The sequence below is a fragment of the Lucilia sericata genome, unplaced genomic scaffold (assembly GCF_015586225.1).
Source record: "Lucilia sericata isolate MDLA Ls3-8-SP2 unplaced genomic scaffold, ASM1558622v1 Contig005581F_arrow, whole genome shotgun sequence".
In the NCBI taxonomy this organism is placed as follows: Eukaryota; Metazoa; Arthropoda; class Insecta; order Diptera; family Calliphoridae; genus Lucilia; species Lucilia sericata.
Window position 1 is genome coordinate 800 of NW_023997569.1, and position 19,450 is coordinate 20,249.

Here is a 19,450-nt window from a genome sequence, read left to right on the forward strand (position 1 = left end):
ACACAGTTTTTAGCGATTTACACAGAAATTTTGATTAAAAAGTCATGTTTACATGGAGAACATTTTGTAAATGCGGCAAAGACATGTAGTGGTACAACAAACATTAAGGTAGAAATGGAAAAAGAGGAAAATTTATTCGAATGAAATTCGAAAAAATGTATTTGAATAAAATTGGAAAAAAATTTATTCGAATAATTTTATTCGGTTTTTCGAATAATTTTATTCGGTTATTCGAATATTATCAAAAAATTTTATTCATATAATTGTTTGCTTATTATGAAATATCTTTCAACTATAGAAATTGTAATTTATTTTGCTATTCGAAATATATTATTCGAATATTCGAAAAATATTTTTCGATTATTCACACTATTTTATGCGATTATTCGAAAACTTGTTTAATTATTAAAAAAAAAACATTCGTTTATCGAAATTTATTTGATTTTCAAATAATTTTATTCGATTATTTGAAAAATTTTATACGGATATTCAAAAAGTTTTATACGATTATTCGAATAATTGTTTGCATATTATGGAATAACTTTCGACTATAGAAATTGTAATATTTTACTATTCGAATAATTATATTCGATTATTCGTAAAATTTTATTCGAATATTCTAAAAATTTTATACGATTTTTCGATTTTTTTTTAATTATTTTAAAATATCATTCATCTAAGAAATTTATTCGATTTTTCGAAAAATTTTATTCTATTGTTTTAATAATTTTATTCGATTATTCGAAACATTTTAATCGGATATCAAAAAATTTTATACGATTATTCGAAAATTTTTTCATTATTTTTAAAATATCATTCAACTATTGAAATTTTTCCAAAAATTTTATTCGAATATTTCAGTAATTTTATACGGTTATTTTATTCGAATACATATTCGAAAAATTTTGTTTTACATATTCATAAAATTTTTATATTAAAAAAATCATTCGACAATTTAAATTTATTTGATTTTTTGAAAAATTTTATTTGATTATTCGAATAATTTTTTTCGTATAATTTTATCCGAATAATCGAATAAGATTATTCGGAAAATGTTATATTTTTAAAAAGTAACATTCGACTACATATTTAAATTTGATTTTTTTTTAAAAAGGTTATTTAATTATTCGAATAATTTTATTCGTATAATTTATTCAGATAATTTTTTCGATTATTTGATAATTGTTATAATTTAAAATAATATCATTCTACTATTCAAATTTATTAGATTTTTCGAAAAATGTTATTCTATTATTCGAATAATTTTTATTCATATACATATGTACATACATAGTTTTATTCGTATAATTTTATCCGTATAATTTTCTTTAATTATTCAAATTTATTGCTATTTAAATTTATTAAATTATTCAAGTAATTTTATTCGATTTTTCGAATAATTTTAATCGATTATTCGAATAATTTTATTCGGTTATTCGAATAATTTTATTCGGTTATTCGAATAGTTTCATTCGATTATTTTACTCAATTATTCCAAAAAAAAATTATTCGATTATTCGTAATTTATTCTTCTTTGAAACTGTTTTATTTAGAAAAACCCTTTTGTTGAAACCAAAAGATCATTTGATCTTTAGCTTAAAACATATGGCAACTTTGTTTAAATCCTACAGAGAGAGAAAAGTAACAAGAGAGCAAGGCTTCTAAAACACAAATGACCATGTGGCAACTTCTTTCAAAATCCTAGAAAGAGAATGAAAGAGCAGCAAGAGAGAGATAGAGTTTTATAGAATACAAAAGATCATAAAAGTTTTTTCCACAGAATTTAGTTTTTCCTTTTTTTCGTTGTTTGTTTCACACTAATTTTCCGAATGGTGTATTGTTATTGTTGTTTTTGTTAAACCCAAAAAAGAACAGCCACTGTGATATAAACTATTGTATGTTTTAATACATCACTGCAACTGTACTCTCTTCAATTTGAACAAACAAAAAGGCATCATCTTTGAGGCCTTGCTTAAGATTTAGGAAAATTTCAAGGTTACGATTAAGATTTTTAGAAAAAAAACAAAATGAAGACTTGAAACAAACACTAGAGTTAACTATAGGTACTGATGAGTTTTTTGTAAAACTAAAAAGAACAGCCACTGTGATTATTACATATGAAAGGAAATGTTATAAAACTACATCACAAGCAACAGTTCTTTTTAATTAAACAATTAATTAATATAATTAAGGAAATTATTATACGATTAAAGGGAAAATTATTAATTATAAATATATGTTGATTAACTATTAAAAGTAAAAAGAACAGCCACTGTGATATAGACGACAAAAAAAAGAGACTATTTCACAGCCACTGATCTCTAGACTTGAAAAAGTTTGAAACTATTTAAAAAGCGCACAAAGTAAACACTTTTTTTAACACTAGATTGAAGCTTGAAATCTTTGCAATATAAAGGAAAATCACTGTGATATGTTAATGAATTAAACTCATATCACAACGATCGTTCCTTTGATTGTAAAAGATCAGTTATTTTTGAAATTTTTGAATTAAATGTTGCACTTTTTTTAAAAAAAGAAGAGTTAATAAACAACGAATTTCAATGGTTGTCTAGCTTTATGAGTTTTGTAACCATCACTAAAGCCTAAACTACCACTGGAATTAATTGTTTTTTTTTCACTATAACACGATCACTTTTTTGCGTTTCTCTTTCACTATAAAATGTTGTTTATTCTAAAATTATAGCACGAGTGTTCGGTCTAGTCACTTGATATTGTATAGAAAAGAGACTATACCGACAATCGCCATTTAATTTTAAAATATTTTTTTCTAAAATTCACCGAAATTCCAACACTTTTTTTTTTAAATTTCAAATATTTTAATGTTTTTCTCTTCTCACCCTTAATGAGACACACTTTGCCCAGTGTTGATCGCTTGACACTAAACAACAAACTGAGCAAATTGTATCCCACTAAAGATCAGTTAACCGTTTGTTATTTTTTTTTTCTTTTCACTCTCACACACTCTCACCAAACTATCACTTAGCACTCTTTTTGTAGTAAGACTAAAATGTAGAGTTGTTTTTAATGATTATAAGACAAACTTCACCCAGTGATGACTAGATCATTAGAAGAAGAAAAAACATCATTAAACCGGAACAAGGTTTGTCGTATAATTTAAAACTTTTTAGAAAGACAAAATTATTAAAAAATATATATTTTTATAACAAAATTTGTTTTTAAAATAAATCTTTTTCACAATTATTTGTAATGCTGTAATGTTTTGATGAACAGATGCCAATGAACTGATGTCTTCTCTCAATTTAGTTTGAGTATTTATACTAAAATTTAAATATTACATTTTAACTATAGAACATACAATAGATTTAGTATATATACCTGCTAGTTCCAAGAATTATTGTGCTAATTACCTTTGCTCTTGATCCTTATAACTTAAGCTATACTAAAGAAAACGAGAGAGAGTGAGAGGGAAGGAAGAAGAGAGCGAGTTTTAGATGGCTAGTGAGTATGTAAGTGATCATAAAAGGCTCATTTATTATTATTATTACCTGTTGCTGGTTTTTGAAGGTCGTATGTATCATTGCCGCAAATTGTATATCTTGTAAATATTGCTTTTGCTACAAATTTGCTTGATCATTCTAAATTTGTAGAAGTTTTACAAAATTTGCCTAAAATCATTTATAATTGGGTGTAAGATATATTAAAGATTATTAGAATCATATTACAAATTATGTTAATACATTTATTAAACAATTAGACAAATTCCCTAATTTAGTCTAGATTAATTTAAACAATATCGGGAAGTTTAGAAGGACTTTAAGTCTTTCCTTAGACAAATTGATCCACACATTTAAGTCTATATTCTACAATACATATAGTCCAGACAGTATTCTATACCATATTCTAGACATTAGTTTAAACTATATAGTCCATTGTTACCATGACAATTGGTTGTTCGCTCCGGAGCGAAGTCGAGTCATACTGAGTCAAAGTTTGTCAACCTCTGCAACAGCTATACCAACCTAATGTTTTGGTAGTCTAGTATTTTGTTAAATTTAATCTATTATATAGTCTTGTTTATAGGCTTATCTAGTCCATAATCTTAACTACATATAGTCTGCTCTATAATCCTCGACCATAGCTTTGTTTAACTATAGTTTTGTCTGTATATGATCTTGAATTTCTTCTAGTCTAAAGCATTCTAACTATAGTCTTAAATATACATTACTCTATAGTGAGGGTTTATAGTTTTGAATATAGGCTCTCTTATGGACTACAGTATAGTCAAATAAATTTGACCTTCGCCCGGTTTATAATCAAGCCTATATTGTATATAATTTGCTCTATAATGTTGACAAAAATCCTAATTATAATATGGTGTGAAGTTTTGACTATAGTCTAGTCTACTATTTTGACATCCTATATATAGTTTTGTTCATAGTCTAGTCTCGCTAGTCTTGGAGTCTAGTGTTTTGACTAGTCCATAGTGTTGACAATAAGTTAGTCTATAATCTTTACAATAATCACGTGTTGTCACTATTCTATAGGACAGCACGAGGTCAGGACTATAGCCTTCACTGTTGTCTGGACTATTAACTGAACTATAGCCTGAACAAAGTTCTTAGTTTCTCTTTTTCCATGGTCTCTGTCTTGACTACAGTGTAGTCTATAGTCTTGACTATACTTTAGTCTGTAGTCTAGACTATAGTTTAGTCTATAGTCTTGACTATATTTTAGTCTTGACAATAACATTGACTATTGTTTAATCTATAGCCTTGACTATAGTCAGTCTGTAGTCTAGACTATAGTTTAGTCTATAGTCTTGACTATATTTTAGTCTATAGTCTTGACTATAGGTTAGTCCATAGTCTTGACTATAGTTTAGTCCGTAGTCTTGACTATAGTATAGTCTATAGTATTGACTATCGTTCAGTCTATAGTCTTGACTATAGTTAGTCTATAGTCTTGACTATAGTTTAGTCTATAGTATTAACTATAGTTTAGTCTATAATCTTGACTATAGTTAGTCTATAATCTTGATTATAGTTTAATCTATAGTCTTGACTATAGTTCAGTCTATAGTCTTGACTATAGTTTAGTCTATAGTCCTGACTATAGTTCAGTCTATAGTCTTGACTATAGTTCAGTCTATAGTCTTGACTATAGTTTAGTCTATAGTTTGGATCATAGTTACGTCTATGGTCTTGACTATAGTTTAGTCTATAGTCTTGGCTATAGTTCAATCTATAGTCCTAACTATAGTTCCGTCTATAGTCGTGACTATAGTTCAGTCAATAGTCCTAACTATAGTTCAGTCTATAGTCTTGACTATAGTTTAGTCTATAGTCCTGACTATAGTTTAGTCTATAGTTAGGATCATTGCTTCGTCTATGGTCTTGACAATAGTTTAGTCTATATTATTGACTATGTTTAGTCAATAGTATTGACTATAGTTTAGTCTATAGTATTGACTATTGTTCTGTCTATAGTCTTGACAATAGCATAGTATATAATCTTGACTATCGTTCAGTCTATAGTCTTGACTATAGTTCAGTCTATTGTCTTGACTATAGTTTAGTCTATAGTCTTGACTATAGTTTAGTCTATAGTCTTGACTATGGTTTAGTCTGTAGTATTGACTATAGTTAGGCTATAGTATTGACTATAGTTTAGTCTATAGTATTGACTATAGTTTATTCTATAGTAGTGACTATAGTTTAGTCTATAGTCCTGTCTATAATTTGGTGTATAGTCTTGACTATAAGTAAGTCTATAGTCTTGACTATAGTTAAGTCTATAGTCTTGGCTATAGTTCAGTTTATTATCTTGACTATAGTTTAGTGTATAGTCTTGACTATAGTTTTGACTATAGTTCAGTCTATTTTCTTGACTATAGTTTAGTGTATATTCTTGACTATAGTTTAATCTATAGTTTTGATAGTAGTTCAGTCTATAGTCTTGGCTATAGTTCAGTCTATAGTTTTGACTATAGTACAGTTTATTATCTTACTTTAGTTTAGTGTATAGTCTTGACTATAGTTTAGTCTATAGTTCAGTCTATTGTCTTGACTATAGTTTAGTCTATAGTTTTGACTATAGTTCAGTCTATAGTCTTGAGTACAGTTCAGTTTATAGTCTTGACTATAAATAGTTTAGTCCATAGTCTTGCCTATACATAGTTTATTCTATAGTCTTGGCTTTAATCTGGTCTATAGTCTAACTTTAGTATGAACTATATTTTAGTCTACAGTATTGACTACAGGCAAGTCTTTTGTCTAGACTATAGTCTGATTTATATTCTTGATATTTAATAAAGTCTTGTCTATACTCTAGACTTTAGTCAGATTACAAGCCGTTCAATAGTTTGATATTTATATTATTTCATAGTTTGCACTACACACTATACCCTAGTCTACTGTTCCGAAAATCCTATAGTTTTAACTAAAGTCTTGCCAATAGTCTTGACTACAGTCTAGTGCAGGTCATTTACATTTAAAGAGCATTTCGGATCATTTTTGGCTGAGAAAGATTGCCTTTAAGGACCTCATTTCTGTTTTTCAATTTGTTAGGACTTGAGTAATTATTAGGGTGATCGACTCGATTTTTCAACCGGTTTTAAAACCGGTTTTTTTCTGCTTTACCAGTGTCGGTTTTTTCTTAATGTTGATTTTTCGAATATCGAATAACCCGGATTTTTCACTTTTTAAAAACCGGTTTCGAATACTTTATTTGCTTTGTATTCAAAGATTATTTAAATGAAATTTTTAAGTAAATAATAATACAGCCCGCCTAAATTTTAAAAATATTCGAGTCGAGGAGCTTGCGTATATTTTTCTAAAGCTCCTTTGGTTAAACTTTTTTGATTTTCCTAATTAATTAAAAAAAATTTATTTGTAAAATTGATAACTATTTGATAAAATTTTATCAATCTTAAGATTATATTCCAATTACAATAATTAATTTACGGCTGAAATTTTATGGAAGTGTTGGAATGCCTACGCAAATTTCCTAAACAGGGCTTTTAAAATAAGCTAGGATTACATAGTACCTTATGTTTAACAGAAGTGTCCCACTTTTTTCCTAATTTTTTTATATTAATGAAATAATGTAAATCAGACGACTAGATCTAATGTTATACTCTTTTAAACTGTTAAAAATCATTTCGGGCCATGTTTTATTAATCAAATTTAAACATAAACATTAAGTTTTTCAAATTAAAATATGTTTTTTTATTTATAATGAAAAACCGGTTAACCGGTTTTTTCTGAATTTGAAAAATATCAACCGGTTTTTTTAAATGTCAACTATTCGAACTATTCGAAAACCGGTTTTTGGAAAATGTCGAATAATCGATCACCCTAGTAATTATCAAGCAAGAAAGTATTATAGGGCATGGCCAACCATATAATATCCTAGCTAAAATCGCTAAACAATACATATTGGTACTTTAACTGAAAGAATTTCAGCTAGTAAACTCTTCCCTAAAATACACTGCAAAAAATCTGCTATTGAAATATTTCATATCTACCTTAACCTTATGATTGCTTAGAAGAGAAAAATGCTTTCTTTGTACATTCTCCCATCTCTGTCCCGTTAATACCTGTGAAAATTTAAATTTTGTCGCTTGTTAAATTATGTTGCTGCGCTACACTTAAGCATGTACCTAAGAACAAAAACTTCGCTATACAACCGTTAGTTAGTTATTCCTAACAATATGCAAGCTGTAAGTTGGAAACGCACACAAACACAATAGATTTACTTAATCCTGGGTCATAAAATTAACAAGCAATAAAATTTACAAAATTTGTATTTGCTGCAAAACATGTATTGCTGCTGTTCCTAATAACTTACCAACAAAATAAGGATATTCCAAGGCTTTAAGTTATAGACTAAAATCCATATACCAAAAAGGACATTTTAGTTAATACATACAAATGTATAGGATAAAACCGAGTTTTTCCCAAAAATAAAAAAAGCAACAATAAAATTTAAAAGGTTGGTAGGAAAATGAAAGATATTATGATTTGAAAAGTAATTTCTTACATTAGTATAGTCTAGGCTAAAGACTAAACAATACACTACACAAAAGACTAGGCTAGAGAATACACTATAGACTAGACTCTAGTCTCAATAGTCTAGGCTAGAGACTACACTATAGAATATAGTCTAATATATAATCTAGTCTTTAGTCTAGTCTATAGTCTAGTCTATAGTCTTGTCTACAGTCTAGTCTATAGTCTAGTCTATAGTCTAATCTATAGTCTAGTCTAGTCTATAGTCTAGTCTATAGTCTAGTCTATAGTCTAGTCTATAGTCTAGTCTATAGTCTAGTCTATAGTCTAGTCTATAGTCTAGTCTATAGTCTAGTCTATAGTCTAGTCTATAGTCTAGTCTATAGTCTAGTCTATAGTCTAGTCTATAGTCTAGTCTATAGTCTAGTCTATAGTCTAGTCTATAGTCTAGTCTATAGTCTAATCTATAGTCTAGTCCATAGTCTAGTCTATAGTCTAGTCTATAGTCTAGTCTATAGTCTAGTCTATAGTCTAGTCTATAGTCTAGTCTATAGTCTAGTCTATAGTCTAGTCTATAGTCTAGTCTATAGTCTAGTCTATAGTCTAGTTTATAGTCTAGTCTATAGTCTAGTCTATAGTCTAGTCTATAGTCTAGTCTATAGTCTAGTCTATAGTCTAGTCTATAGTCTAGTCTATAGTCTAGTCTATAGTCTAGTCTATAGTCTAGTCTATAGTCTAGTCTATAGTCTAGTCTATAGTCTAGTCTATAGTCTAGTCTATAGGTCTAGTCTATAGTCTAGTCTATAGTCTAGTCTATAGTCTAGTCTATAGTCTAGTCTATAGTCTAGTCTATAGTCCTAGTCTAGTTAGTCTATGTCTAGTAGTCTAGTCTATATCTAGTCTATAGTCTAGTCTATAGTCTAGTTATAGTCTAGTCTATAGTCTAGTCTATAGTCTAGTCTATAGTCTAGTCTATAGTCTAGTCTATAGTCTAGTCTATAGTCTGTCTATAGTCCTAGTCTATAGTCTAGTCTATAGTTTAGTCTATAGTCTTGTCTATAGTCTGGTCTATAGTCTAGTCTATAGTCTAGTCTATAGTCTAGTCTATAGTTTAGTCTATAGTCTTGTCTATAGTCTAGTCTATAGTCTAGTCTATAATCTAGTCTAATTAGTCTAGTCTATAATCTAGTCTATAGTCTAGTCTATAATGTAGTCTATAGTGTAGTCTATAATTTAGTCTATAGTGTAGTCCTATAGTCTTGTCTATAGTCTAGTCTAAAGTCTAGTCTATAGTCTAAAGTCTGACCTATAGTCTAGTGTACGCTTGTCTAACTTATAGTCTATTCAAAATTCTGTTCTATTTTCTAGTGTATAGCCTCGACTATACTTTTGTCTATAATTAGTAAAAAAATTCTTTAAATTTCCTTTTGGGTCTTTCATTTTCCAAACCAGCAACAGGACTTTTAACATTTCTCATACTTACTTACACACTACCATCTACAACTTCAAATATTTTCATTTCATTGTCTTCTCTTTCAACACCCAAGGTTGAGGTTTATTGTATTTGTCAATTGTCTGCTGCTGCCAGGAAGAAATATACACATATTTTTATCCATTCTCATTGTTAAATACAAATCTATTGTTTTGTTTTCGAAGAAACAAATTTCCAAGAATTGACTCATTAGCATGCTGAGCCAAGCTTTAGCATGAGCTAAAAACAAGGATACTAAACAAATACCTTACTACGGCTCAACATGCCTCAAAAAAAACATTTTTTACTTTAATCCAGATCTCTGCATGTTCTTAAATCCTTTTTTTGGCTCAATAGATATTTAGAATTCTGCTTGTGTTATTTTTTGGGATCTACGGTATTAGTTTAGTTAGTAACGGTTTATAAAGGTTACATATTGTTTGTTTTTTAGTTTAGTTAGTTACAATGTTAAGCAGCAGGACTTTCTTTTGGTATAAAATATTAGGGAAAATTACAACAAGGAAACTAAATCTGCTGGGTTTAAGGACAAAAACATATATTTTTGTTTAAATACAAATCTAAATTAGTTTTACATTTTACATTTAGGAGTAGGAGTGCAGCGATATAGCAATTTGGTAGAATTTGCTAGAAAATATTATATAGACTGATCTATAGTCAAGACTATAGACTGATCTATAGTCAAGAATACAGACTAATATATAGTCAAGCCTATAGACTAATCTATAGTCAAGCCTATAGACTAATCTATAGTCAAGCCTATAGATTAATCTATAGTCAAGACTATAGACTGATCTATAGTCAAGACTATAGACTGATCTATAGTCAAGACTATGGACTGATCTATAGTCAAGACTATAGACTGATCTATAGTCATGACTATAGACTGATCTATAGTCAAGACTATAGACTGATCTATAGTCAAGACTATAGACTGATCTATAGTCAAGACTATAGACTGATCTATAGTCAAGACTATAGACTGATCTATAGTCAAGACTATAGACTGATCTATAGTCAAGAATACAGACTAATCTATAGTCAATCCTATAGGGCGATATATAGTCAAGAGTATAAACTGATCTGTAGTAACACTATAGACCGATCTATAATCAAAACTATAGACTAATCTATAGTTAAGACTACTAAAGCTGAACTAGAACTGAACTAGAACTGAACTAAAACTGAACTAAAACTGAACTAAAACTGAACTAGAACTGAACTAGAACAAAACTAGAACAGAACTGAACTTGAACTGAACTAGAACTGAACTAGAACTGAACTAGAACTAAAAATGAACTTAAACTAAACTAGAAATTTACTTGAACTGAACTAGAGCAGAACTAGAACTGAACTAGAACTGAACTAGAACTGAATTAAAACTGAACTAGAACTGTACTAGAAGTGAATTAAAACTGAATTAGAACTGAACTAGAAGTGAAGTAAAACTGAACTAGAACAGAACTAGAACTGTACTAGAACTGAACTGGAACTGAACTGAACTAGAACTAGAACTGATCTAGAACTAAAGTAAAACTGAACTACATTTGAACTAGAACTAAACTGAATTAGAACTTGAACTATAGAATGATTTATTGTCAAGACTGTAGATTGATCTTAAATTCTTTAACTCGCTATTCTTTTAAAATCCGTTAATTTTATTAACTAAGTTTTAAATTTAAGAAAAAAGACTTCAGATTTTTTTGTAAATATTTTAATTTTCAAATAGAATTTGAAAATATGTATTTATTTAAACCTAAATACTTAAACTAATTAAATTTTGTTTAAAACTTAAAAGAGAAAAAATGCAGTTTTGTTTTAAGAAAAGAAAAGTGTTTTAAAATAAAGAACCCATTTTTAAAGTTTTGTTTTTATAGAAATTTTTTCACTTTATTTTTAATATTTTTTTTTTGCTTTTAATTTTTTTTTATATTTCTTTTTTTAATATTTTTTTATATATTTTATTTTAAATTGAAAGAAATTTATTTTATTAGTTATTTTTTTAAAAAATATTTTTTTATATAAATGAATTTACCTTTTTTTCAGTTTTCTTGCTTTTCTTGTTTCCAAAAAAAATAAATATAATTTGTTGTACCATCAAATTAAAAAAAAGAAAAAACATGAAAAGTAAATGAAAAGGACACAAAAAAAAAAACGTAAAACTAATTAAAGATGTTAGAGAAAAGGAGTTTAGAAGTCGTTATTAAAAAAATAGGGAAATAGGGCAATGGAATAGAAAAATAATGGAAAATAATAAAAAATAATGTACTTCATTTTGTTTTTGTAAAGAAAATGGTGTCGCGGTTTACTCGTTGTTAAAGTTGTGTTGAGGGCGGCTGGTAGATTATTGCTGAAGTTGAAGTTATGTATTATGTAAAAAGAATCCTCTAGATGTAAGACCCTAAAATCCAGTGTAAAACCTTATTCAGAGCCTTCCTTAGGGGGGGATAGTTGTTGGTTGGTTGGTTGGTTGGTTGGTGGAATAACGATGTTTGAAAAAAGCTTTAAAGCTGTAAAAATAAATATAGATTTGTTTTTTTAATAACAATTAGTTTACCATTGTTATTATTGTTGTGTGAGTCTCTGTGTTTAGTTTTCTGTAGTTTTTTTCCTAAAATTTAAAGTTGAACACGTTGTTTGCTTAATAAACGATTTCATTTCCTTTGCTATTTTTTGATTCCAGATAAAACTCCTTTTTGTTATTGTTGCTGATCTTGTTTCTTTCATAAGTCCAGTAGTGTATTTTTTTGGGTGCAAATATTTTTGAATTTTTGTTTTTTTTTCTGAAATTTAAATGAAAAAAAGAGACAAAAATTCAGAATAAAATAGAAATTTAAATGGAATTTGAAATAAATAACTGAACTAAAACTGAACTAGAACTGAACTAGAACTGAACTAGAATTGAACTAGAACTGAACTAGAACTGAACTAGAACTGAACTAGAACTGAACTAGAACTGAACTAGAACTGAACTAGAACTGAACTAGAACTGAACTAGAACTGAACTAGAACTGAACTAGAACTGAACTAGAACTGAACTAGAACTGAACTAGAACTGAACTAGAACTGAACTAGAACTGAACTAGAACTGAACTAGAACTGAACTAGAACTGAACTAGAACTGAACTAGAACTGAACTAGAACTGAACTAGATGTGAAGTAGAACTAGAACTGAACTAGAACTAGAACTGAACTAGAACTGACTACTGAACTAGAACTGAACTAGAACTGAACTAGAATGAACTTAGAACTAGAACTAGAACTAGAACTGAACTAGAACTGAACTAGAACTGAACTAGAACTGAACTAGAACTGAACTAGAACTGAACTAGAACTGAACTAGAACTGAACAAGAACTGAACTAGAACTGTACTAGAACTGAACTAGAACTGAACTAGAACTGAACTAGAGCTGAACTAGAACTGAACTAGAACTGAACTAGAACTGAACTAGAACTGAGCTAGAACTAGAACTGAACTAGAACTGAACTAGAACTGAACTAGAACTGAACTAGAACTGAACTAGAACTGAACTAGAACTGAACTAGAACTGAACTAGAACTGAACTAGAACTGAACTAGAATGAACTAGAACTGAACTAGAACTGAACTAGAACTGAACTAGAATTGAACTAGAACTGAACTAGAACTGAACTAGAACTGAACTAGAACTGAACTAGAACTGACTAGAACTGAACTAGAACTGAACTAGAACTGAACTAGAACTGAACTAGAACTGAACTAGAACTGAACTAGACTGAACTAGAACTGAACTAGAACTAGAACTGAACTAGAACTGAACTAGAACTGAACTAGAACTGAACTAGAACTGAACTAGAACTGAACTAGAACTGAACTAGAACTGAACTAGAACTGAACTAGAACTGAACTAGAACTGAACTAGACTGAACTAGAACTGAACTAGAACTGAACTAGAACTGAACTAGAACTGAACTAGAACTGAACTAGAAACTGAACTAGAACTGAACTAGAACTGAAACTAGAACTGAACTAGAACTGAACTAGAACTGAACTAGAACTGAACTAGAACTGAACTAGAACTGAACTAGAACTGAACTAGAACTGAAACTAGGACTGAACTAGAACTGAACTAGAACTGAACTAGAACTGACTAGAACTGAACTAGAACTGAACAAGAACTGAACTAGAACTGAACTAGAACTGAACTAGAACTGAACTAGAACTGAAACTAGAACTGAACTAGAACTGAACTAACTGAACATAGACTGAACAAGAACTGAACCTAGAACTGAACTAGAACTGAACTAGAACTGAACTAGAACTGAACTAGAACTGAACTAGAACTGAACTAGAACTGAACTAGAACTGAACTAGAACTGAACTAGACTGAACTAAAACTGAACTAGAACTGACTATATATAATTAAACTAGAGTTGAACTAGAGATCACTTGCAACTTAATTATTTCATTCAATTTCCCCAATATTTACCTTTTTGTTTAAAATGTTTTCCAATTTTTTTTCTTTAATTTTTTATATTTTGTATTTAATTAATGTGGCTTTAAACCATTAGTCCTTATATCTAGATCCTTATACTACTTGGGGGGGTTAATTGGATAAGCCTTATTACACTGTTGGGAGAAAATTGTAAAAAAAAGTAAACGGAAAAGAGAAAAAGAAAAAATACAAATATTTAGTGGCGTTATTCACTTTACATATTTTATTAACTACTTTTAAAACTTAAAAAGTACTTTAAAAATAGATGTACGATAGCACTTACGATTTTCTTAAGTTTTTCTTATAACAAAAAACCCACTTAGACCTAGAAAAAGTTCTACTGAATGTTTTGAATAAGTAAACAACTACGAATGTTTTCAACTTTTACCAGTCAAGATATGTAACTTCTTTGTAACTGAAGGTTTTAATGTGTCATAAGAATAAAATCAAATTAATGAAATATTGATAAAAATAGAATACTTCGGATGATAAGGAAGGCAAACTTTAAATCAACAGTGTCCACTGCAATCCACTGTTCCCATGACCATCGAATATTCTCTTCATAATGATATGAATTCTAATCTCACAAATATTTCAACTCAGCAATCATATACTACAAAGTCGTTTCTCCAGGGAAGAACTTGTACTTCTGATCGAAACTTAAACCAATTTCTAACTTCTGTGGAATTGACATCTGTATAAACCCAACTAAACTTGAACTGATGTACAACAAACTATATATTAATTTAAATTGATCTTGATGAAAAACTAAAACAGAGCTCGAACCTTCATAGATGTGAAATGAATAAAAACTAAACTAGAACTTAAATAGAATCGAACAAAAACCGAATTGAAACAAATATAGAGTTGAACCAGAACTGAACTAGAACTGTACTAGAACTGAACTACAACCGAAGTAGAAATGAACTAGAACTGAACTAGAACTGAACTAGAACTAAACTAGAACTGAACTAGAACTTAACTAGAACTGAACTAGAACTGAACTAGAACTGAAACTAGAACTGAACTAGAACTGAACTAGAACTGAACTAGAACTGAACTAGAACTGAACTAGAACTGAACTAGAACTGAACTAGAACTGAACTAGAACTGAACTAGAACTGAAATAGAACTGAAATAGAACTGAAATAGAACTGAACTAGAACTAGAACTGAACTACAACTGAACTTGAACTGAACAACAACTGAAGAACAACTGAACAAGAACTGAACTAGAAATGAACATTTAACTGAACTAGAACTGAACTAGAACTAACTAGAACTGAACTGAACTAGAACTAGAACTGAACTAGAACTGAACTAGAACTGAAAGCTAAACTGAACCAGAACAGAACTAGAACTGAACTAGAACTGAACTAGAACTGAACTAGAACTGAACTAGAACTGAACTAGAACTGAACTAGAACTGAACTAGAAACTGAACTAGAACTGAACTAGAACTGAACTAGAACTGACTAGAACTGAACTAGAACTAGAACTGAACTAGAACTGAACTAGAACTGAACTAGAACTGAACTAGAACTGAACTAGAACTAGAACTGAACTAGACAACTGAACTAGAACTGAACTAGAACTGAACTAGAACTGACTAGAACTACTAGAACTGAACTAGAACTGAACTAGAACTGAACTAGAACTGAACTAGAATGAACTAGAACTGAACTAGAACTGAACTAGAACTGAACTAGAACTGAACTAGAACTGAACTAGAACTGAACTAGAACTGAACTAGAACTGAACTAGAACTGAACTAGAACTGAACTAGAAACTAAACTAGAAACTGAACTACAACTGAACTAGAACTGAACAGAACTGACAAAATAACTGAAACTAGAAATGAACTAGAAATGGAACTAGAACTGAACTAGAACTGAACTAGAACTGAACTAGAACTGAACTAGAACTGAACTAGACTGAACTAGAACTGAACTAGAACTGAACTAGAACTGAACTAGAACTGAACTAGAACTGAACTAACTGACTGAACTGAGCTAACTGAACTAGAACTGACTAGAACTGAACTAGAACTGAACTAGAACTGAACTAGAACTGAACTAGAACTGACTAGAACTGAACTAGAACTGAACTAGAACTGAACTAGAACTGAACTAGAACTGAACTAGAACTGAACTAGAACTGAACTAGAACTGAACTAGAACTGAACTAGAACTGAAATAGAACTGAAATAGAAACTGAAATAGAACTGAACTAGAACTAGAACTGAACTACAACTGAACTACAACTGACTTGAACGAACAACAACTGAAGAACAACTGAACTAGAAATGAACATGAACTGAACTAGAACTGAACTAGACTAAACTAGAACTGAACTGAACTAGAACTAGAACTGAACTAGAACTGAACTAGAACTGAACTAGAACTGAACTAGAACTGATCTAGAACTGAACCAGAACAGAACTAGAACTGAACTAGAACTGAACTAGAACTGAACTAGAACTGAACTAGAACTGAACTAGAACTGAACTAGAACTGAACTAGAACTGAACTAGAACTGAACTAGAACTGAACTAGAACTGAACTAGAACTGAACTAGAACTGAACTAGAACTGAACTAGAACTGAACTAGAACTGAACTAGAACTGAACTAGAACTGAACTAGAACTGAACTAGAACTGAACTAGAACTGAACTAGAACTAGAACTGAACTAGAACTAAACTAGAACTGAACTACAACTGAACTAGAACTGAACAAGAACTGAAAAAGAACTGAACTAGAAATGAACTAGAACTGAACTAGAACTGAACTAGAACTGAACTAGAACTGAACTAGAACTGAACTAGAACTGAACTAGAACTGAACTAGAACTGAACTAGAACTGAACTAGAACTGAACTAGAACTGAACTAGAACTGAACTAGAACTGAACTAGAACTGAACTAGAACTGAACTAGAACTGAACTAGAACTAGAACTGAACTAGAACTAAACTAGAACTGAACTAGAACTGAACTAGAACTGAACAAGAACTGAAAAAGAACTGAACTAGAAATGAACTAGAAATGAACTAGAACAGAACTAGAACTGAACTAGAACTGAACTAGAACTGAACTAGAACTGAACTAGAACTGAACTAGAACTGAACTAGAACTGAACTAGAACTGAACTAGAACTGAACTAGAACTGAACTAGAACTGAACTAGAACTGAACTAGAACTGAACTAGAACTGAACTAGAACTGAACTAGAACTGAACTAGAACTGAACTAGAACTGAACTAGAACTGAACTAGAACTGAACTAGAACTGAACTAGAACTGAACTAGAACTGAACTAGAACTAGAACTGAACTAGAACTGAACTATAACTGAACTATAACTGAACTAGAACTGAACTAGAACTGAACTAGAACTGAACTAGAACTGAACTAGAACTGAACTAGAACTGATCTAGAACTGAACTAGAACTGAACTAAAACTGAACTAGAACTGAACTACAACCGAAGTAGAAATGAACTAGAACTGAACTAGAACTGAACTAGAACTGAACTAGAACTGAACTAGAACTGAACTAGAACTGAACTAGAACTGAACTAGAACTGAACTAGAACCGAACTAGAACTGAACTAGAACTGAACTAGAACTGAAGTAGAATTGAACTAGAACTGAACTAGAAGTGAACTAGATCTGAACCAATAATGAATTAGAACACAGAACTTAACTATAGCTTAATTAGAACTGATCTGAAACTGTTGCGGAACTGATTTATAACTAATCTAGCACTGAGCTGAAATTGCAACAAAACTAGAATGAAATCACTCCCTAAACCAACATTTTTAGTAGAATTGAAAATTTAAACATTTGATAGTGTAACAAATTATTCTTTAAATATGTTAAAAGCAATTTAAAATAATTAAATTAAAATGAAAACCCTAAACCAACCAAAAAAATTAATTATAAAAATAATCGAAAAGAAAAATAATAAAGATAAAAAATTTTGAATTGGGTTTTTAAGTTTTTTTTTTTTTTTCTTTTTTTTTAATACTTTTCTTTTTTGATTTATTTTATTTTTATTTAAAAATATATAATTTTTTGTATAATTTTTTGTTTGAAATTGTAAAAAATTTTGTACTTTTTTTCATAAAAAACTTTTTGATTTTGATTTTTTTTTTGTTTTGTTTTTTGCTCTTTTTTTGTTTTTATTTTTTTAAGTTTTTTAGAAAATAAAAAAGTTTTTCGTATAATAAATATTAATAAAAAATATATCATATTTTATATAAAATAGTAAAGTTGTCCTAAAAAGATGTTTTGTTGGTAAATAGAATTGTAAATTTATATAAAAAAATAGGAAATATTTAAAGATAAATAATAGTTAAATGTTAAGAGATATTAAGAGGTGCTGATGTGATGAGAATTGCTAAATGATCTGATTAGAGTTCTATAATGTTTAGCAAGAAATTTGATTAAGAAACAAAACAACACAAAGAATACAACAAACACACAATATTGATGAAAAATCAAAGCAGAGTAATGAGGTGAAGTGAGAAATGTTGGAAGTATTGATGGGAAAGAAAGCAATCGTAAAAATATGTTGAATTTTTTTTTGAGAAAAGAAAAATCTGGTTTTAAATACAAAAAAATAAACTTACAAGTTATGGTTGTGGTTGTTGTAGCTGTAGTTCCAGTTGTTAATAATTCATCAACATCATCATCGTCATTAACAAGATCAACTATATGATTGTTAGAGTTGTTACTGTTGTTGCTATTGTTGGTTTGATTACTGGAATTGTTGTTGTTATTATTAATATTGGTATTGTTGTTGTTGCTGCTGCTACTATTATTATTGTTGTTGTTGTTGTTGTGTTTATTATGTGTATTTAAAGACGACGTCATCATGAAAGAGTTTGAAGAATGATGTTGCAAATGATGATGTTGCTGCTGTTGTTGTTGTTGTGTATGATGCAGATGATGTGGTTGATGATACAGATGATTGCTATTGTGATTATAAGTGGCTGATAAACGTCTTGGATTACGACCATACAAAGACGTTGCATTACACGACGACAACGCCGCCGAGGCAGACAAAGAAGAACTTGTGGAGGAGGAGGAGGAGGCAGCAGCAGAAGAGGAGGACGACGTAGCCGAGGAGGAGGTTAAACGTTGACAAAAAATGCTATTGGAATTGGCAGCTGCAGCAGCATTATTGTTTTTGCGAAATTTCTGTGTATTATGATGCGGTAGTGTGGCATGGGTCAGCAACGTATGTGTGGGTGATATAAGTGTGAATGGGGTAGTGAGGCCAGCGGTATAGTTGGCGGCGGTCACGAACATGCCACTTCAGCTGTGGGTTGTGTTTGAAGCCGTATTACTATTGCTATTACTGTTGCCTCCATTACTATTATCGGAAACCTCTTCCTGCTGTGGCGTCGTTGATTGCTGTTGTTTATTAAATGTTGGTGCCGTTTGTTGCTGTGAAGTGGGTGTGGTGGGTGTAGTATTACCACCACCTCCAGCATCAC

The 19,450-nt window shown here is 29.9% G+C and overlaps 1 protein-coding gene across 3 annotated transcripts; it reads right to left on the reverse strand.

Moving 5' to 3' along the window:
- Window positions 1–11,521: 11,521 nt before the first annotated feature.
- LOC119615517 (uncharacterized membrane protein DDB_G0293934-like) lies at window positions 11,522–19,286 on the reverse strand. 3 transcript variants are annotated; one of them, XM_037971526.1, is made up of 4 exons: window positions 18,581–19,286; window positions 13,950–14,089; window positions 12,038–12,263; window positions 11,522–11,982 (listed from the first exon to the last, which is right to left on the reverse strand). In XM_037971526.1, the coding sequence occupies exons 1-2, from the start codon at window positions 19,260–19,262 to the stop codon at window positions 14,085–14,087; spliced, it is 687 nt and encodes a 228-aa protein (XP_037827454.1). In that variant the 5' UTR covers window positions 19,263–19,286; the 3' UTR covers window positions 11,522–11,982; window positions 12,038–12,263; window positions 13,950–14,084. The 3 variants fall into 3 exon arrangements, with proteins under 3 accessions (XP_037827454.1, XP_037827453.1, XP_037827455.1); XM_037971525.1 differs by having other exon boundaries at window positions 11,522–12,263; XM_037971527.1 differs by lacking the exons at window positions 11,522–11,982; window positions 12,038–12,263; window positions 13,950–14,089 and adding an exon at window positions 18,229–18,369.
- Window positions 19,287–19,450: the final 164 nt, after the last annotated feature.